Source organism: Juglans microcarpa x Juglans regia, chromosome 4S, assembly GCF_004785595.1.
Source record: "Juglans microcarpa x Juglans regia isolate MS1-56 chromosome 4S, Jm3101_v1.0, whole genome shotgun sequence".
NCBI classification, from domain to species: Eukaryota; Viridiplantae; Streptophyta; class Magnoliopsida; order Fagales; family Juglandaceae; genus Juglans; species Juglans microcarpa x Juglans regia.
In genome coordinates this window covers 6,927,686-6,947,986 of record NC_054601.1, presented here as the reverse complement: position 1 = coordinate 6,947,986, position 20,301 = coordinate 6,927,686, and the positions used below count along the sequence as shown (strand labels likewise).

Here is a 20,301-nt window from a genome sequence, read left to right as displayed (position 1 = left end):
CAAGATATATGTCCATTGTTTAGTGGATCTCATTTCTATTGGAATTGCTTCCAAACCAATTATATTTTAATTATAGTTTTTTCTTGTTCGGTTCTAATTTAATGATGCTATGATTTAGATTCAAATTTAAATCAAACTTACCCTCTATGAAAAAATGACAGGTGGAAACACCAAAAAATAAAAAATCTCAATGACAATAATTGTGTTGGATGATCACAATGTTGTCCCAAAATTTTCTAACAAGTTGTCATGTCATGAATTATTTGTGTTCTTTAAATTATTTATCATTTAATAATAAAAATTAATAAAATATCGTGAGAGAAAAAGATCATCATGAAATGATAAACATTATTTATTACAACATAATACATAAAATCTAAACTAAGGCCTCGTTTGGTTTTAGCAAATATTTCATCTCATTTTATCATTATAATTTTTTTAAATTTCTACATAAAATATAATAAACAATTCAATTTTTTTAATTTTTAAAATAAAAATAATATTAAAAAATATATTTTAATAATATTTTATTCAACTTTTTAATTTTAATCTTATATCATCTCATTTCATTTTTGAAAATAAACAAATCCTGAATCAGAATTCTTAAATGACATCATGGGCATAAGTCAAACGTGACAAGCTCTTGTCTATTTTATAGTTATTTGCTTTGGTCGGTCATGAAAAAATAGAAAACCCAAATTTTTAATCGACGGATGGATGACGCGGTCGGATTTTCTCGAATATTTATTTTGATAATAGAATCGGCTCTACGTTAATATCATGCAGGGTGGGTGCAGCTTTTAACGACGACCAGAAATCTCCGCAGGGAACATGACACGGACCAACCAGTACAATATTTTATGCCTTTAATTTAACTTCTGTCGGGACCCTCTTCCTCGCACTTGAATTTGAAATATCAACTTAAAGAGCATTAGTATTAGTTTATGTATATACTTATGTAAAATTATATTTATATTATATGATCTTAAAATTTTTTATATTGATTTATACATATCTAAATATTTAGCTATCTACAAATAATACTTATCTAAATTTGGATAACTACTATTCACCCTACAAATCATATTTTAATCATTATTTCTCTCTTCTCTCATTCTCTCTCTCATAATTATTTTCTTTTCTCCCTCTTTTAACAATACAACAAACATTCATTTGCACATTTATTTTACTACTATAATATATTATATATTTTTTTTTCATTTTATTATATTTTTAAAATTATATTTTTTATTATTATATTTGTATTATTAATGTCAAATGTATGTAGTGGATGCTAATTATAAAATATATATAAAAAAAATTGATTTTAGCAAAAAATTAATAATAATAATTTATTATTATTATTTTATCTCAAATATACATAAACTAATGTGACAATTTTGTTTGAATGACAAAATAAATATGTAAAAGATATAATTTTATATATGTATATATATAGACTAATACTAATACTCTTAACGGCTATGGATCATGCATTCTATGTTGAGTCTAATCCATGCTAATTTGGTTGCTATAAAAATTGATGGTGACGGGGGATCTTATTTTTTGCTTTACAGGTCTCTCTACCACCGAAAGTTTGTGGTTTGGATTTTGGGAGTTAACGGTAAAAAAAACTCGTGGTCGATTAGTTGTGAATAATAATATTTTATAAATTACGTTAAGATATGTTTAATTTTTTTAAATTGAAATATATAAAGTAAATTAATATGAATTTAACTTTTTCACGATAGATTGAAAAAATAATAAATTTTATTAATAATTAATTTGAAATTAGTTGAATTTGATTCAATAAATTTTAGATTGTGGGTGTTGAAAAACACACTTTGGACTTAAGTTCTCGAAGCACACAAATATAATATAATCGAAGCAAAAAATATCTTCTGAAGTTATTGTCAAAGTTTAAGAGTTTCAAATAGAAAAAAAAAATGGCATGTATTCTATAATATTTATTGTTGTCAGTATGAATATATCATATAGTATTAAATTAGAAATAAATATTGTAGAGCCTATTTTATGTATCATTATCTCAGCTTCTACTATAGACCCTCGAATTTAGATAAAAATTTGAGAAACCTTAATCATAAATAAATAAGAGTAATATTATATATAGTTATAAGTTGTGTAAATTTCACGCAATCATTTTAAAAAATAATGGAGTCTACTATTAAAAAAATTAAATTATTACATAAAGTTAATTCGAATTATCTCAAGGAATGGAATTCCCACAAGTCTAGATCTTTGCTTGTCTTACAGCCCATGTCACTTTATTGTTTGCACATCTAAATCCTCCTAAAAAATTGCATGCTTCAAGATAAAAAGATCTAGATGTTTTTTCTAAGAAATTGTATAGAGAAGTGAGTTTTTCTTTTGTATGTATAGTTTTTCCACACACATTTTTTTAATGTACGTAAAACTCATATTTAAAGAGTTTTTACATGTGAGGTTAATTAATTTTCCTATAATTATGGTATTAGTGAAGAGTTAATTAATAACCTCCCCTCTCATATGGACACATTATAGGTCATGGGATACCCACTACAATATAAATTTTTCATATAAATCTCATATTTATTTTTTATTTTTTAAAGAGGTGCGTGACATTTAAGTACTTTATGATCGCAAATATTATTGTATCTTTTAGCGAGGTATTAAATTGTGAATCGAGCATAATTATTATTATAGTCTAGAAAATAAGGAAATGATGATTTGGATATGCTTTCGAAGGAAATATTGATTGATGTTTAAGTTAGTTTTAAAAGAAGAAATTAGGAGAGTAAAAGTATGGGGTCAAAAAAGATTATTGCCTTAGCAACCGAATTATTCATTTTCTTTCATAGTTAAAGGTCCGAGTTTCTTTTCCAAGCCAGCTAAATGTCAGCACTCATTTCAACCAATGATATTGTTTGCTTATAAATTGCTTTGTTTGGCCCAATATGGATATTCAATACGGTATTTGGTTTAAAAAATAATTAAATAATAATCAAGTCCCTTGGTTTTGATATTACAAGAAGATGAGTTCATATAATTTTTTAATTTAAATAATTTTTATAATTTAGTGAAAAATAGACACAACATATAATCTATTTGAACAATATTAAGTACAGTCTCCATTTGAGGATTATATTGTAAACTTAATTAATTTTATCTTTAATTTTTTTAAAATTATAATAATATCCTTATCAAAATAATATTTATTTTTCTATTTAATGAATGGCTTGCTCATATAGTCCTTAAATAAAGACAGTAAATAGAATTTCTCAATATATTTAATGTCGGGATCCATATTACCCATAAACAACGTTATTACCTTAGAATCCACATATTTTGTTTATCGCTTTTCGAATTATTGAAAATATTTGATACGGAAAGTTCTTTTCAATATTATCACCTTATAACATGTTTGGGTACTTAAAATTTTATAATTAGTAATGAAATAATTTGATTGAAAATATTTTATTAAATTTTAGAAAAATAGAGGAAAAGTTGAATAAAAATATTATAAAATTAATAAGTTGCTTGAATAATTTTTTAATATAATTTTTTTTAAGTTTATAAAAGTTATATTAATTTTTCTAAAAAATTAAAAATCTGAAATTAAAAAATCTTTTATATTTTAATAATGTTTGATAATTAAATTGTGCGAAGTTACAAGCCATAAATTTTTTGTGCTTCAACCGAACATTTCGAGCTAGTTTGCTCCGTAACTATGACGCAAAGGCTATAGAATTTCTTGGTGAAATAAGTAAAGTCACGGCCAACCGCTTTAGAAAAAAAAAAAAAAAAAGTCACGGCCAACCGTACTTAGTTACCAGAGTGAAAAATATATAAATAATAATGAGATAATTTATGAATATTAAATAATAATAAAATAGTTTAAGTTAAAATATTTTATAAATTTTTGATAAATGAAAAAAAATAATTAAATAAAAAATTATTAAAATATAATTTACTTTTAAGATTTTAAAATTTAAATTATTTTTTGTGTTTTGTTTATAAATTTAAGAAAATTAGAATGATTAAATAATTATTAAATAAAAAAGTTAATAAGTTAAAAATTAAAAATTTTATATTTAAATATTAAAAAATATGAAATGAAATAGGTTAAATGGTAGGTTTGAGGGGTGATATGAAAATTTTGTATTTTGTTTGAAGGTTTTAAATATTATGTTTTAATATTATTATTGTTTTGATATTTAAAAAAATTAAATTGAAATTTAAAAAAATTAAATTATTTATTATATTTTTTATATAAATTTAAAAAATATATAATAATAAGATAAGATGACCGCACCAAACCTGCCCTAGACGATCGGCAAATGAAACGGGCCCTAAATTCGAGAAAGTTGATTTTTTGGAGAGACAGAAATGACGAAGAACCATGGCCACATATTTTAGAACGACAGAACGTGCGTTTCAATAACTTTATTCGTACTTTTTAACTTCTTTCTTTTTTATCAGCAATTCACTATCGTCAAATCATCTTTTACCTACCTTTAGCATGGTCCATTGTCATCATCTTGTTCTACAAATAAATATTTTTACCCCAATTATTACTTTCATTAACCCAATATTAATGTTAGGTTTGTGAGACAAGATAAATTAAAATAAAAGTAAAAAAATAAATAAAATATTATTTTTTAATATTATTATAATTTTAAGATTTAAAAAAATTAAATTATTTATTATATTATATGTATACATTTATAAAAATTGTAATTATGAAATGAGATAAGTTGAAAGTGTTTCTCAATCTAATCTGACCATAAAAGAGGGTATGTTTGGTTACTAAACCAAATTCAACTCATCATTATAACTTTTTCAAATTCTAACACAAAATATAATAAACAATTTAATTTTTTCAAATATCAAAATTAATAATAATATTAAAAAATAATATTTTAATAATATTTTATCATCTCAACTCAATTTAACATCCAAATGCAGCCTATATCTATAGTATGCAAATTTTTACTTTTCTTTTTTAATCTGAAAGAGTACATGGATAGTATGAAATGACCTATTTATCTGAGAGTCAGGCATCTCAATTTGACCGATAGTTTAAATGTGTGTTTTTATTTTTTTCATATTTTTTTAACATATTAAAAATCTTTAAAAAATAAAAAAAAATATACTAATATATTAAAAATCACTTTATTAGTTATTACGTAAAAAAATTAAATACACGAGGAATCAAATTAAAAAGACAAAATAAGTGGACAAACTAATATTTTCCTTTATCTCAACGTGATTATAATAATATCCGACTAATTGAGAAGACAGATAAATGAAAGTGACATGTACTGTCTCAATTAGTTGAATTTGAGTCGTAAACCATGTCCCAATCCCATAAAAAATTCAATAAATACTTAGATAGATAATATTAATAATATAAGACGAATCTATATTCGAATTCAAACTCAATACCTAATACACGTCAAATCACAAGAGAGTAACCTAAAAAATCGTTGAGCCATAATCCTTAGTAGACTGTAGTCAAATATAATAAATGGTAACTATGCAAAAATTTCAATTGAAAAAAAATCTCATCCTAAAAAGTGAGTTTGTAACATCGCCACACATATATACCGAATTGTGTCTTGATAACCTATTAAGTATCGCCTTAATATTCAAAATTGTTACTTTAACATCTTATAAAAGCAACTATTCCAATCTTATTGATAAGTATGTACATATACAGTTTGTTTTTTGTATTTTTTATATAATGGAAGAGCGGGTTTGAATCCATATTCTCCATATAGAGAAGTGGGTTGTGTGCTATCAGATTATCAGACTCTTGACACGTACATAAACAGTTTTAAAGTTAGTTACAATAGATTTTAAAAACAGATGGTGTCATCTACAGTAGCTTTTCAACAAAAGCTTTGGTGTTTTTAAAGAAATGTGGAATTTTAGGTTTTTTAAGTACTTAAAACATTTATTTTATAATTTTTTCTATACAAACTATTTTTTTTTTTAAAACAGCTTTGAAAGTGTTCTAAATATTTTTTAAGCTTTCAAACTCAAACCCGAACCGCCGAATGTACTTTGTAGTTTGTATGTCTTGTGTAAACAAAATATAAGTCTACTTTCTACGTTCTACCTAGTGTGTTCTCTACATTACATATCTTGAATATCACTTTTTTGTTTTAATTATTATTATCAAATAGCACTGCTTACCCCAGTTTGATTTTCGAAACGATAAAGAAAATATTGATGCAATTCAAGCCGTTGGGTCTTAACGAATGATGTTATTTATTATCCATAATAATTATGGTGCAATGTGTAAACTTCAATAGTTAGAAGTTTAGGATGCAATACGATATTATTAATTTGAAGATAAATGGTGTATTTTTCTCATAAATGCAATCATTATTTCAATGAATGGTACACATAATCTTCATATTCTAATCTCTCATGTTTTTCTTGATAGATGGTTAGAATATAATACAAATAATAAAATTTACATATTTCTGTCTAATTAAATATTTTACGTGTTGGGCTTATACAGGGGTGTAAATCAGTTCGGTCCAGGAGCTGATGAACCGAAATTTTTGATCCATCATTTTTCAGGACCAGACCGAACTGAACACCCATAGGGTCCGGTAGCTATTGGTCCGATCCAATTTTTTTTTTTTCATTTTTTTCAAATAAATTATAAAAAAATTTATTTAAATTACTAAAATTAAATTAAGTGAATTCTTAATGTGGATTATGTAACTAACTCATTAAAAAATATATTTAACAATAATTATATCTATGATGTTGATAGTTACTACTTACTAACTTAGACTTTACTTTTTAGTATGCATAATTATTAATAATGTCATACATTTTATATATGGTATTCATTAATAATTATGATTGCTCTACAAGCAGTACAACTACAAACAACCTCGTCAATATAAACTCTCTCAAAAATCCTCCAAATCACTGGAGGAGGAAAGGAGGAAGGGCTTCCTCCTCCTCCTCCTCCTTTCTCCTTCCCCTCTCATTCCCGCATTTCTCTTCCTTTCCCCTCTTATCTCCATCCCTCCATTTCTCTTTCCCTCATTTTCTCCCTCTCCTTCCCTCATTTATCTTCTTTTCTTAATTTATTTTGTTTCATTTAAGGTTGAAAAGAACGGATCTACAGTTCTCCGGCACTTCTGTGAGGCACGAGTAGCATAAGATGCTTCCTAGACCGATCGTTGGAAAGATAGTGGCGGATCACCAGATCAGATCGTTTAGTTATGACTTTATGGCTGATTTTGAAGTCTAACGGAGTATATCTAAACTGTAATTCGTTATTTTCACATCTATCTTTCTGCTTTCATTGTTGTTTCCTTTTGTTTAGTGAAAAAAAAATCATCTCTTGGGCGTTTTGTCCGTAGAGATTAAGTTATCTCCTCCTATGGAAGATGGGGTATGAGTCTCTGTTTTAGACAGAGTGCTGTCTCTTAAACGGTTTATCTGTACAGAGCTACAACAGTAGTTAAGACTATACCAGTCACAAAGAAATTTATGTACTGGTGGAGCTCCAAATGCAATAATTGGCTTGTGATATGAGAATTTTCCTATATGTATCCAGTTATGGATGTAACTTTTCTCTAATGAGTGAATGAAGTCAATTTTTCATAAAAAAACAAAAAAATAATATCAAATAAGTTTATTATACAAGAATTATTTATATTTGCTTGCAACTTAGGTATTTAAAAAAAAATTACCTAATTACTTTAATTAAGTGTAAATAGTATAGTATGTATGACGTATTAACTATTTACTTATAATGACATAAATTATCACATGATTTATGATTTATTATTAATTGATAATATATATTATTTTATATTTTATATGGTCAATGATAATAAATTATATGAAAATTACATCATTAACTAATATAATTATTATATAAAAATAATGTATTGAATTATTAAAAATATCTTTAAAATATATATAGGGGTTCGGTCTGGTCCGGTCTAAAATTTATAGACCACGAAATCAAACCAAACTCCTTACGCCCCTAAGCTTACTCATTGAGGGCGAGTCTGATTCACACGTAAGGGAGAGTGTTAAGATATAAAATAAAAAATAAAATCTACATCTTCCTATCAATTTAAACTTTTGAGACAAATGTTGATTTCACATAGTATCAAATCAAAAGTCTTAAATTTGAATCATGACTCTAAACTCTATTAATTTAATTAAATATTCTACGTGTTGAGCCTACTCATTAAATAAGAGATTAGCTTGTACGTGATGGTTAGTGTTAAAAATATAATATAAATAATAAAATTTATTTATTTTATTAGATTAAACTTTTAAGACAATTGAAAATTTCACATACGTGATCGTGATATCTTAACTTACCAAGGACAAAAATGCTTTCAAGAAAATCAACAAATAATAAAAACAGTATTTTTAAGTGCACATGATATAGAAGGTCTTCTCGATATCTCCTGGACTAAAGTCCAAACCTCTAAAAGCATCTTTTTGCAGCTGCCAACAAAAATAATAATAATAGTAGTAATAATAATGAGCATCTTTTGCAATCTTCCTTACCTAAAGCTAAAGGCATTGAAAGCTATTGGCAATAAATCCACAATTCATTACATTTGTCATCAATCGTGTCTCTTGCATTCTTATTGGGGGGCTGACCCAACCGACCACTCTAGCAAACCTCATACTCTAACCTATATATATGTTGCAATATTTTATTTTATTTTTTTATTATTATTTTTTTTTACAATTTAAAATATTTGTAACTTTGTGTGCTTATTATTTTTTATAATGTCGGATTGGGGTCCTCTTTAATACGGGCCGGGGTTTCTAATTTAAGAATTTTTAATATAATTATTTAATTCAAGCATTTTTAATAATTATACACAATGTCTCGAAATATTTTTAGAAAAATATATTATAAAAAAGCCTAATTCACTTATTTCGGTCAATAATTTTTTCGTCATATCCCTCTCAATTATTATAAAGGGAATTGTGGATGAGTTCTAAACTCAACCTTTTAAAAAAAAAAAAAAAATTATTTTTGTTTCTCATCAATGGAGAGGTACCCCTTTTGTCTCTCAAAACGCAGCCATGTCCTACCACTGAATGGGATGCTCTTTCAAAACACCACCACAAGATTCCAATCCTCTACCCTGCTAATATGCCACCAGAAACAGAAAGTAACATATAGTATACCGCAAGAGAAGAGACCCCAGATAAAAATAGAGCATACTAATAATGTAGGGTAATGCTAAATCTATCTAAACACTATCGAAATATTGTACATAGAGAAGTTAATATTGATCTGGCCCAAATTACGGACCTAGGGCCCATCATCTATAAATGATAACTACTCAAAGGAATTATGTAGCTTAACGCAGACCCTAGCCGCCCTGATTATTATGGAGGAATAAACCTTATATTATCAATATAAATAACGTGGTGATTAGGTTCCTCCGATATATCAGCAATAGGCCTTCTAATGGATGAGTATTGTACAAAGTTAATCAGTTTATGGTACTCATCTAATATTTTGCATGCCTATATATAAGAGTAACAGATAACTTTCGAATGATCTGATTGAGTATTCTTGAATTATTATGTCTCACTTATTGTTGATTTAAGTATCGGAAGGATCACAAACAAACCGTGCCACCCACTTAACTATTTACAAGTTAATAGTCACGATCGATGGTAGAACACGCCCTTTACCGTATAGATAAGAGTCTTTTTAAATCAATCTTTTGTATGTGTTTTTTTTTTCAAGTATTTTTTTTTTTTTTTTAAATACACTGTCGATATCTTCCTTATGTGAATTTTATCGGTGGGGCTATCATTTCCCAATAATGTACTGGGAAGACAGTCCAGTTCAGTCCAGAGTGGGTTACAAATAGTGGTTGATGACGATGGTAAGGTTTAAAACTCAAAGATATAATTATTATAGGGGCATAGACAGATCACTTACTTGTCCCACCATGTTACTATCTGATAAAAGTCTCCCTACTAGTGGATGCTGATATTTTTGTATTTCAATGTGCTGCCAACAAGCACGACGACCCTCAATAATTAGCAGGGTTTCTAATGTAATTGCAAGTGTTTATATGGATTTGTTCTTTTTTTTCTTCTTCTTATGAGAATTAGAGAGGGGACACACACGTCATATATAAAAAAGCAATGATAATATTAGTAGAATTTAGAATAATGAAGATAATGTTTTATGTGTTAGTGTTTAGGATGGGCCACCTGTTGCTTTCATTGGGCTTTTTGACGCAACAGTTAGAGGCTACAAAAAATGGAAATGATATATATATCGGTCCTATTTCAATCTTCAAATGAACAGCGAAGATTTTGAGATATGCTCTGCAATCTAGCTAGCTCTGTTTTTGTTCCTTTCTTTTTCTTTTCTTTTAACAGGACTTTGAAAATAAGATATCAAAGATTCATAAGTGTAAAGAAAACATCCTATTACAATTTGATAAAACCAGTATATTAAAAGCAAAGAAACGGGCAATCAAGCCAAAATATTGGCCCAAATCCCGTATTTATAGATTTAGAGAATGACCGAGCTAGTTTTTATATATACAGAGAGAAGTGCTACACATATAAAAAAATTTATAAAAATAAATTTATAAACTGACATAATTTCGTATAAAATGTTAGATCTATTGGGGTGTATGTGGAGACTGGTTTTGAAACTGAAATTTGAGAAATAGAATGTTTACTTAATGTGCGCTCGAGCGAAATTCGCTTGATGTGCGCTCGATAGTGAGCTCGAGCGAAACTCAATCCAAGAGTTCGCTCAAGTCTCGCGCGACAATGAGCTTGAGTGAGACACAAACCTTAGTGTTCGCTTGACCTCCGCTCGATACCCTGCTTGAGCTAATGTTGTTCGCTCGATGCGCGCTCGACATTACGCTCGAGCGAAGAACACAGATTTTGCCTGATTAGGATTTCCAACGCCGTTTGATATATATATGTCATATTTGATTTGTTTTGTTTGACTTTCAACATATTTTGAGAGAGAATAATAGTCTAGTAAATGTATATTGTATGACAAAGTAAAAAGCCTTAAAGAGTGTGATTTGAGATTGAATGATTGTAATCTCATTTGGTTAATAAGATTTTTGCAGCTCTATAGACGTAGGTAATTTGCTGAATCACGTATATTGTGCGTCATATGCTTGATCGTGATTGATTTTATTTTATTTGTTATCGTTGGTGTGTGTGTTTTGCATAACATTTCACAACAACTGGTATCAGAGAGCTAAGGTCGGATCTGAAGGAGAATGATGGCTGGAGATAAAGTGATCGTATTCGGGATCAAGAAGTTTGATGGCACTGATTTTGAGTACTAGAAGATGCAGATCAATGACTATCTCTATGGGAAGAGGCTCCAAATTTCACTGTTGGGAAATAAGCCGGAGAGTGGATGATGCTGAGTGGACCCTATTAGATCGACAAGTTCTAGGATTTGTTCAGCTGACCTTGTCTAGAACAGTGGCACACAATGTCAGTAAGGAGAGAACCACAGTAGATCTCATGACGATTTTGTCATGTATGTATGAAAAGTCGTCGACGAACAATAAAGTGCACTTGATGAAGAAATTGTTCAATTTGAAGATGTCGAAAGGTATGTCTGTACCCCAACACTTAAATAAATTCAATACGATCACAAATCAATTGTCTTCTGTAGAAATTAAGTTTGATGATGAGATCAGAGTGTTGATTATGTTGGTATCGCTACCAAATAGTTGAGAGGAAATAAGAATGACTGCGAGTAGTTCAGCCGGCAAGATGAAACTGAACTACAACAACATACATGACATGGTCCTTGTTAAAGAGGTACGTATGAGAGACTCGAGTAAGTTCTCGGGTTTAGTATCTGCCCTGAATGTTAACAATAGGGGCAGAAGACATGACATGTCAAACTCCAAGAGCAGAGGGAAGAGCAAGACAAGATTTGGGCAACAAATCATGTGTTGGAGTTGTGGCAAACCAGGCCATATCAAGAGAAATTGCGGGAATCAAGAAAGTGCTAAAGATGATGCAGTGAATGTAGTGGCAGAAGAAATTCATGATGCCTTACTTCTTACAGTGCATAGTCCGATTGATGATTGGGTGTTGGATTCAGGGTTTTCGTTCCATAACACCTCACATCGAGAAATCATGCAGAATTATGTTACTGGTGATTTTGGGAAGATGTATGTAGCTAATGGAGAATCACTAGATGTAGTGGGAGTAGGTGATGTGCACATCACACTTCCAAACAGGAGCATGTGGACTTTACAGCAAGTCAGACACGCTCCAGATCTGAAGAAAAACCTGATCCTTGTGGGATAATTTGATGACAACGATTTTGCAATAGTGTTCTTTGAAAGAGCTTGAAAGATCACTAAGGGTTCGCTGGTCTTAACGCATGGTAAGAGATTTAACTCTTTGTATTTAACAACAGGATCCAGTGATGTGCAGGAAAATACAAAAGTGCAAAAAGGCATGCTTGATCTCGCGAAACATGTGAGGAAGCCAAAGGGAATCATCTTTGTCGTTCCTCATGAAAAGCTTGGAAAAGTTGGCTAAGATTGGAAAAGATGACACCAAATACTCCCTGTGAAGTGGGAGTTGTGAGTCGCCCAGTGGATGTGCTAACTAAAGGCGATGTATGTGGAAGACTGAAGTCGGGCTTGACTTCAGTGCGTCTTCTAACTTGAAGACGGGAATTATGAGTTGCAGAGATGATAGGGCTTAACTGGAAACAATGGCTGGCATGTGGAGACCCAATCTCCAAGTGAGAGATTGTTGGGGTGTATGTGAAAACTGGTTTTGGAGCTAAAAATTGAGAAACAAAGTGTTTGCTTGATGTGCGCTCGACGTGTGCTTGAGCGAAGTTCGCTTGACAGTGAGCTCGAGCGAAGCTCAACCCGAGAGTTCACTCGAGTCTCACGCGACAATGAGCTCGAGTAAGACACAAACCCTATTATTCGCTAACCTCTACTTGACACCCTGCTCGAGCTAGTGTTGTTCGCTCGATGCGTGTTTGACACTCAACTCGAGCGAAGAACGCAGATTTTGCTAGATTAGGGTTTCTAGCGCTGTTTGATATATATATGTCATATTTGATTTGTTTTGTACGACTTTCAGCATATTTTGAGAGAGAATAATTGTTTTGTGAGTGCATATTGTGTGGGAGAGCAAAAATCCCTAGAAAGTGTGAGTTGAGATTGAGTGATTGTAATCTTTTCTGGTTAATAAGATTTTTACAATTCTGTGAACGTAGACAATTTGCCGAATCATGTATATTGTACGTTGTATGCTTGATCGTGATTGCTTTTACTTTATTTGTTATCGTTAATGTGTGTGTTTTGTACAACATTTCACAACAAGATTTACTTTATAATAAAAGTAGTATTACAATCTATCATATTACATCAAATCATATCAATTAGATAATTTATTTTTACGAAATCTCTTTGTAATAAATTTTTATATATATATATATATCCGCATAAAATCTATGCAATACAATAGATAATCGTGTAATGTAGTAGATTGTTTTAAGGTACTCGTTAGAGCTTTCTCCACCTTGCTGTTATTGTACTTGGTGGTGCGCGGACTTCTTACTTGTCTGGTGGGCGGGAATGATTGATCTTCCAAACCAAAACAACGAGGGGGGCACATGGTGACAGTTGGATAGCAGGCAATAATGGATCTACACAAACATATAAACATCCCCGTCATAGAGAAAAATGTGTGAAAAAACATAAGCGAAAAAACATCAGCTAACCCTTTGGTAATACTCCATTTTTGTTTTCAATGTTTTGTACTTTTGAAGCTTATCTTGCTTCCATTCAACGGGTCTATAGCTGGCCCTACATAAACCCAAAAAGGAAATTAATTATTCTTCCATTTTTTTTTAAATTAATTATTCTTCCATTTAAAGGTGTAAATAATGCTTAAAACAGCAACAAAGGATCACAGAGTCAGCTATAGCTATCGAATATTAAAATATTCATCCCCATTTGCCACAATAATACCATTATTTCTTTCTTTTCAATAAACAAATATTACTTGGTCAAGCTATCATAAATAATAATTATTAAATAATATTAAAATATCTATATATATTTGTTACTCTTATCCTATCATAATATGTTGAGTATTTAATTTACATATATAATTAAAAATTAGTACACGTAACCGAATATTTATACTTTATTGGAGGAAGTTTGATATCGAATTTAGAATGATCTAACTTGTATTGGATTGGGGATTAAAAATAAGCCGCGAATGGAAGATGGAATCCAAGTAGGGTTCCTAATCGAGTATCGATACTAAAAAAGAAAATAAGAAAGTTGCAAACAGCCCGTTAAAGCAGCATTAACGAAAAGGTCCTGACCATCGTAATAAATAAATAAAAAAGTACCATTACGTTAAAAAATAATTATACAAAATAATTTCATTGATATGATTTTATCTAATATATTAAATTTATTTTATAATAAAATTAACTTTATGATCAATCACATCAGTTATACCAATGTAGTTAAACTATTTCCCATAAAAAAAAAAAAAGGTCAAAATATAAAACCTGGATTATGTATCTATGTTTTTGTTCTTTAAATTTTTCTTGAAAATATTCTCAAAAAGAGAATAAAAAGGAAAAAAAAAAAAAAGTCTTCTGATTTTTAATTTTTATTGGGTGAAAATACGTCTATAAACTTTAAAAACTATTACTTTCTTTGACATAAAACCAAACTAAAAATTCATTTAAAAGATAACTAAAAACGTTAGCTTCGCCATTAAAAACATGAAACCGTTAAAATTTGATGTTCTGAGATTTTTCTTTTTGGTTAGATATTAGTAGTTTAATTTGAAAAACTAATATTTTCTAATATCATATATATATATATATATATATGTAAATCGCGTTTTTTAGACACATAAATAAATATTGAGATATCGAAAGTTTTTAAATAATAATAATGACAATTTATTATTGTAACGCTGTAGGCTGTAGCGGCAGTGGCAATGGCCAACGGACACGGTCCCTTTACCTCCGTCAAAAAGATGTATATTTCAAAACATTGTGAGAGAAGACATGGACTCATGGCCCCAGCCCCACCCATTTGAAACGTTACCGACACCCCAACCTTCACGCTTCTGAAAATTTCCTTTTCAATCCGCTGTGTATCCAATGGTCGTTGAACGTTTGAGATTGGTCACAGGAGTAAATGCTCCTTTATTGCAGATGAGAATTATAGATATAACTACTGCAAAGTATTTATTTCCTTTCCATTTTTCCCACACCCACACAATGTCATTTCACAAATCTCAAGGCAGGCAGCAAGGCGGAGATGTTTTAGTGGATGCTTGATCTCTTTCGCTTGTGGGTTTCATTTGAGGTGTTTTTCTGTGCACAGGAAGTGAACCCGGGAGGTCTTTTGCTTTTTTCTTTTTCTTGTTTTGTTTGGGGACGGAGTGGTTGGAGATTTGGGGTGGTCTGGGACTGGGTTTGAGATGGGTTTTTTTAGTACTATTCTGGGTTTTTGGGGTTTTGGAGTGGGAACTTCAATTGGGCTTGTGATTGGGTACTACATGTTCATCTACTTCCAGCCAACTGACGTCAAGGTCTCTCTCTCTCTCTCTCTCTCTCTCCCCGTATAAATTTTGTTTTGATAGCAATTTTGGCTTTCCATTGGTTATTCTTAGTCGTGTTTGTCTGAATGTATCTTTTCTTTTGCTGCTCTGAATTTTTGCGAAGCCTAATATTGTCGATAAAAGGGTTTTACAGTTACGTGTCATGATAATGCCATTCATCCGTATAAATTATCGAGTAAATCATACACACTATGAATATTTCATGGCCATGTCTGAGCTCCTGCAAGATACTGCTGTGCTTGCATTGCATATAGGCAGTTTTAAATCACACAAACTTGGTTTCTCTCACAATATATGGTACCAAATTTGGCCAATTCTTAATCTCGATCTGGCTCTTTTAAGCACAGACGCACAAGACTTCGAGAGAAAAGCAAAATGAATGTAAATTATGTAGCATGTTAAACCTACTTATAAGTTGATTGCATTTTTCACATGTTTTGCACGTCCAGGATCCTATAGTTCGCCCTTTGGTTGAGCAAGATACCAAAACTTTGCAACGTTTGCTTCCAGAGATACCCCCTGGGTTAAAAATCCTGATCATGATCGCGTATGTTATTCTTTTGAACTCTTTTTCCCTCAATTCTTATAATGATTGATTCTTATATGAATTAGCTTTTTGAAAAATAATAACAAGTTTCTTGTACTTTGGTTTTTCTGCAGCTTGACTGGCTTAACAAATTTATTGAAATTATGTGGCCCTATCTGGACAAGGTATGCATACCTGTGATAATGTTTATTACTTGTAGCGGACATTATTCCTTGGAGAATTTTTCTCCTTTTGCTATTTGAGTATTGAATGTTCAGTATTTCTAGGCAATATGCAAGACTGCAAGGAGTATAGCAAAGCCCATTATTGCTGAGAAAATTCCACAATACAAAATTGAGTCCGTTGAATTTGAAGCACTGACCTTGGGCTCCTTACCACCAACTTTTCCAGGTGGAACCAATCTCCATTTCTCTCTCATACTCGCACCTGCCGGGAGGGATTATTTTTGAATTATTAAACTATTTTATAAATTTATCTATGTTCCTTTACCATTATTTTTGTTTATATTGATCTGGAACTTAAGAGGCTTATGTTTGAGCTGTACCATGTAATATATACCATTCCAAATAAGGCACATTATCACCATTCCTCTTGTCCTTGTTGAAATCTTAGGCCCGGTTTGGATACAAAAGTCTTCCAACTCATTTCAACTCATCTTATTTAATCATTATAACTTTATCAAATTCTCATACAAAATATAATAAACAATTCAAAATTTTAAATTTCAAAACAAAAATAATATTAAAGAATAATATTTTAATAATATTTAATTCAACTTTCAACTTTCATCTCTACTCACTATCCAAACCTTCCTAGTTTCCATCAGAGGAATTCTTGTCCTCATCTTGACTCATATACCAAGTGTCAACAATGACTAGTAACTTCATTCATCTTGAGCCTTACTCTATGTGCACGCTTTTATCCCATATAGTGTGCTTATAGATAGAATGCTAATTCTTGATCTTGTTCCATGCCAGGAATGAAAGTTTATGTCACTGACGATAAGGAGTTGATAATGGAACCATCAGTGAAGTGGGCAGGGAATCCTAACATCACTATTGCAGTTAAGGCTTTTGGGTTGAGAGCCACAGTACAGGTATTTCTTAAACAATAGCTGGTGAATGGAAAGATACTGCTATTTGTCAGTTGGGTTGAGAGAATTATTGATGGATTCAAGTTCCTAAAAGAGTTTTGATTTCATGGGAGCATTTCAGGTTGTTGATCTGCAAGTGTTTGCTGCTCCACGTATCACCCTGAAGCCTTTGGTTCCAACCTTTCCATGTTTTTCTAAAATTTACGTCTCTCTCATGGAGAAGGTGCGTGTCAATGATTGAATTTTTAAAATATTTAGTTATCAGTGGTAGTTTTACTAAAAAATTATCCTTGTTGCTACATATGCTTTATCTGGGCCGATGCCGATAGTGTTTAAATCTCGATAAGAAGGTTTCATGCTTAAGGAACAATTTCTTAGCACCTGTTTTTAGTCAAAAACTCAATCTCATTTATGTAGGGCACAATTGCCAGTGTTGGTGTGCGGTTATAATGTCCATAATATGTATTTTTTTACAAGAAAAAAGAGGGGTGCAAGAGAACTTTCCAGGAATAATATCCATAGCATGATGTCTCAGTCTCTCTGTCCTTTCTCTTTTGTCCACTTTTGGTAATTTTATTCTGATTTTTGCAGCCTCATGTTGACTTCGGACTAAAACTGCTTGGAGCAGATGCTATGTCCATTCCTGGACTTTATAGGTTTGTCCAGGTAACAGTTATATTTTGGTTTCCCCCTCCTCTTGAGGCTTAATTTATGAGTCTATTATGTTATTGGCCAGGACATCATTACGTACCTGACGTTTGATCCATTTCAAGGATGGATTATTTTTTTGGAGGGGGGTGGGGGGGAGTAAATTATTAATGAAACGAAATAGTAGCATATACTTGGTTGGTAAATTCACTGAAAATCTGATTGAATTTACTCCACTTTTCTTAGTTGTATTTAGTAAAATCATGTTTCTTTCCCTGATATCCCATTTTTCCCAGGAGCTTATTAAAGATCAGGTTGCAAACATGTATCTATGGCCGAAAGCCCTGGAAGTACCAATATTGGATCCATCAAAGTAAGTGTATCGTTGTACTTTTAAATTATGATGCAAGCCTTTTGTTAGGATTTGCTAACGTTAATTTTTGGCAGAGCCATGAAAAAACCTGTCGGGCTTCTCCATATGAAGGTTGTGAGGGCAATGAAGCTTAAGAAGAAAGATCTACTCGGGGCATCAGATCCTTATGTGAAACTTAAGCTCACTGAGGACAAGCTTCCTTCAAAGAAAACAACTGTCAAACACAGGAACTTGAATCCTGAATGGAATGAGGAATTTAATATGGTTGTTAAGGATCCAGAATCTCAAGCCCTAGAGATAATTGTTTATGATTGGGAACAGGTGTGTTTTCTTTTTTCTTTTTTCTTTCTTTTTTGGGGGTGGGGATTGGTAAATACTCGAGTTCAAGTACACCCTTACCTATAGTCCATAGAAACTTTCCAATTGAAAATGTGGCAAATTGTGCACTCATTACCTCCAGCCCCTTCTTTGTTTGGTACAACTTTTGGATTTCACTGCATACCTTTAGAAATTAAGTGGAAAATTCAGAGCCTCTCTTTAGTCCAAAATCATCCTTTGGTTGAGCTGTACAGGTCTTCGTATTATGAAACTATTGATGATTTTCTTTAGTTTTTCCTCTTGTTTCTCAAGTTCTGTTTCCTTGTACTCAGGTTGGCAAGCATGACAAGATGGGTATGAATGTTGTTCCTTTGAAAGAGCTTAAACCTGATGAGCCTAAAGTTATAACTCTTGAACTACTAAAAAACATGGACCCAAATGATGTTCAAAATGAAAAGTCACGTGGGCAACTTGTTGTGGAAGTGCTTTTCAAACCTTTCAAGGACGAACAAATTCCTGATGAAATGGAAGATCAGAATGACGTACAAAAGGCTCCAGAAGGAACACCTTCTGGTGGTGGTTTGCTTGTAATTATTGTCCATGAAGCCCAAGATGTGGAAGGAAAGCACCATACAAATCCATATGTCCGGTTGCTTTTCAAAGGGGAAGAGAAAAGAACTAAGGTATAATGTTGTCACTAGTTTGTTTTCTATTAATGATAAATCCAGCATTCTTTCCTTTTTTTACAGCTATCCTGTTCAAAGCAGCAAAGATCTCTCTTTTAAATACGGCATCCTGCTCATTCGATGGGTTGCCTCCAAACTAGCTGTAACATTGTTTTTGAAAGTGCCCAAGTGCTTTTTTTTCATGGGGTCCTTGCCTCCAACCTAATTGACAATCTTGTGCAATTGGCACAGCATCTGAAGAAAAACCGAGATCCAAGATGGGACGAGGAGTTCCAGTTTATGCTTGAGGAACCACCCACCAAGGATAGGCTTCATGTGGAAGTACTTAGTGCCTCCTCAAGGATGGGCCTGCTGCATCCGAAGGTACACATTGCATTCACTACAAACTCATGGTCTTAGCACCAGTTTTAAGATGGTAACACATTGAACTCATGCAGAGCCAGATCTATTGGGGGGCACACTGCAGGAAATTTATATGCTGATTTTTAAAATACCGAAATGAGTCTAGTTTCTGCATTCTCTTTAGCATGCGAAAATGAGCCATTTATAGTTCAGGCTTTTATGTTTCCTTTTATTGTATTCTTTCTCCATCAGGAAACTCTGGGCTATGTGGATATAAATCTGGCTGATGTTGTCAACAACAAAAGAATTAACGAGAAGTATCATCTCATCGACTCAAAGAATGGGCGTATCCAAATTGAGCTGCAGTGGAGAACCTCATCTTGACACTATGCTTTCATGACCTGTGTAGCAATTCCACAGGGAATATATGCTTCAGAAGTATTCGTTCTTCGATTCACAGTAGGATTTGATGTATGCTTCAAAAACTTATTTCTGTAAAGAAACCGAAGAAGAAAAACAATCTACTCCAGCTTGAAGTTTGCTTTTACCAAATTTGTGTTCTAACTTTTAGCATAGAAGCTGATTCAATGTTGGGTTTCTAACTTTCTCATGCCCCAAACCTCAAGGGGCATCATTT

At 31.4% G+C, this 20,301-nt stretch overlaps 1 protein-coding gene across 1 annotated transcript; it reads left to right on the top strand.

Moving 5' to 3' along the window:
* Positions 1–15,126: 15,126 nt before the first annotated feature.
* Positions 15,127–20,211, top strand: LOC121262902 (synaptotagmin-2-like). Its single transcript, XM_041165595.1, is given in 13 exon segments — positions 15,127–15,627; positions 16,107–16,173; positions 16,176–16,204; positions 16,318–16,368; positions 16,471–16,594; positions 17,182–17,300; positions 17,419–17,520; positions 17,889–17,963; positions 18,242–18,318; positions 18,393–18,639; positions 18,969–19,319; positions 19,554–19,685; positions 19,917–20,211. Coding segments are annotated over 13 exon segments (1,617 nt in total). The 5' UTR covers positions 15,127–15,516; the 3' UTR covers positions 20,049–20,211.
* The last annotated feature ends 90 nt before the right edge of the window (positions 20,212–20,301 follow it).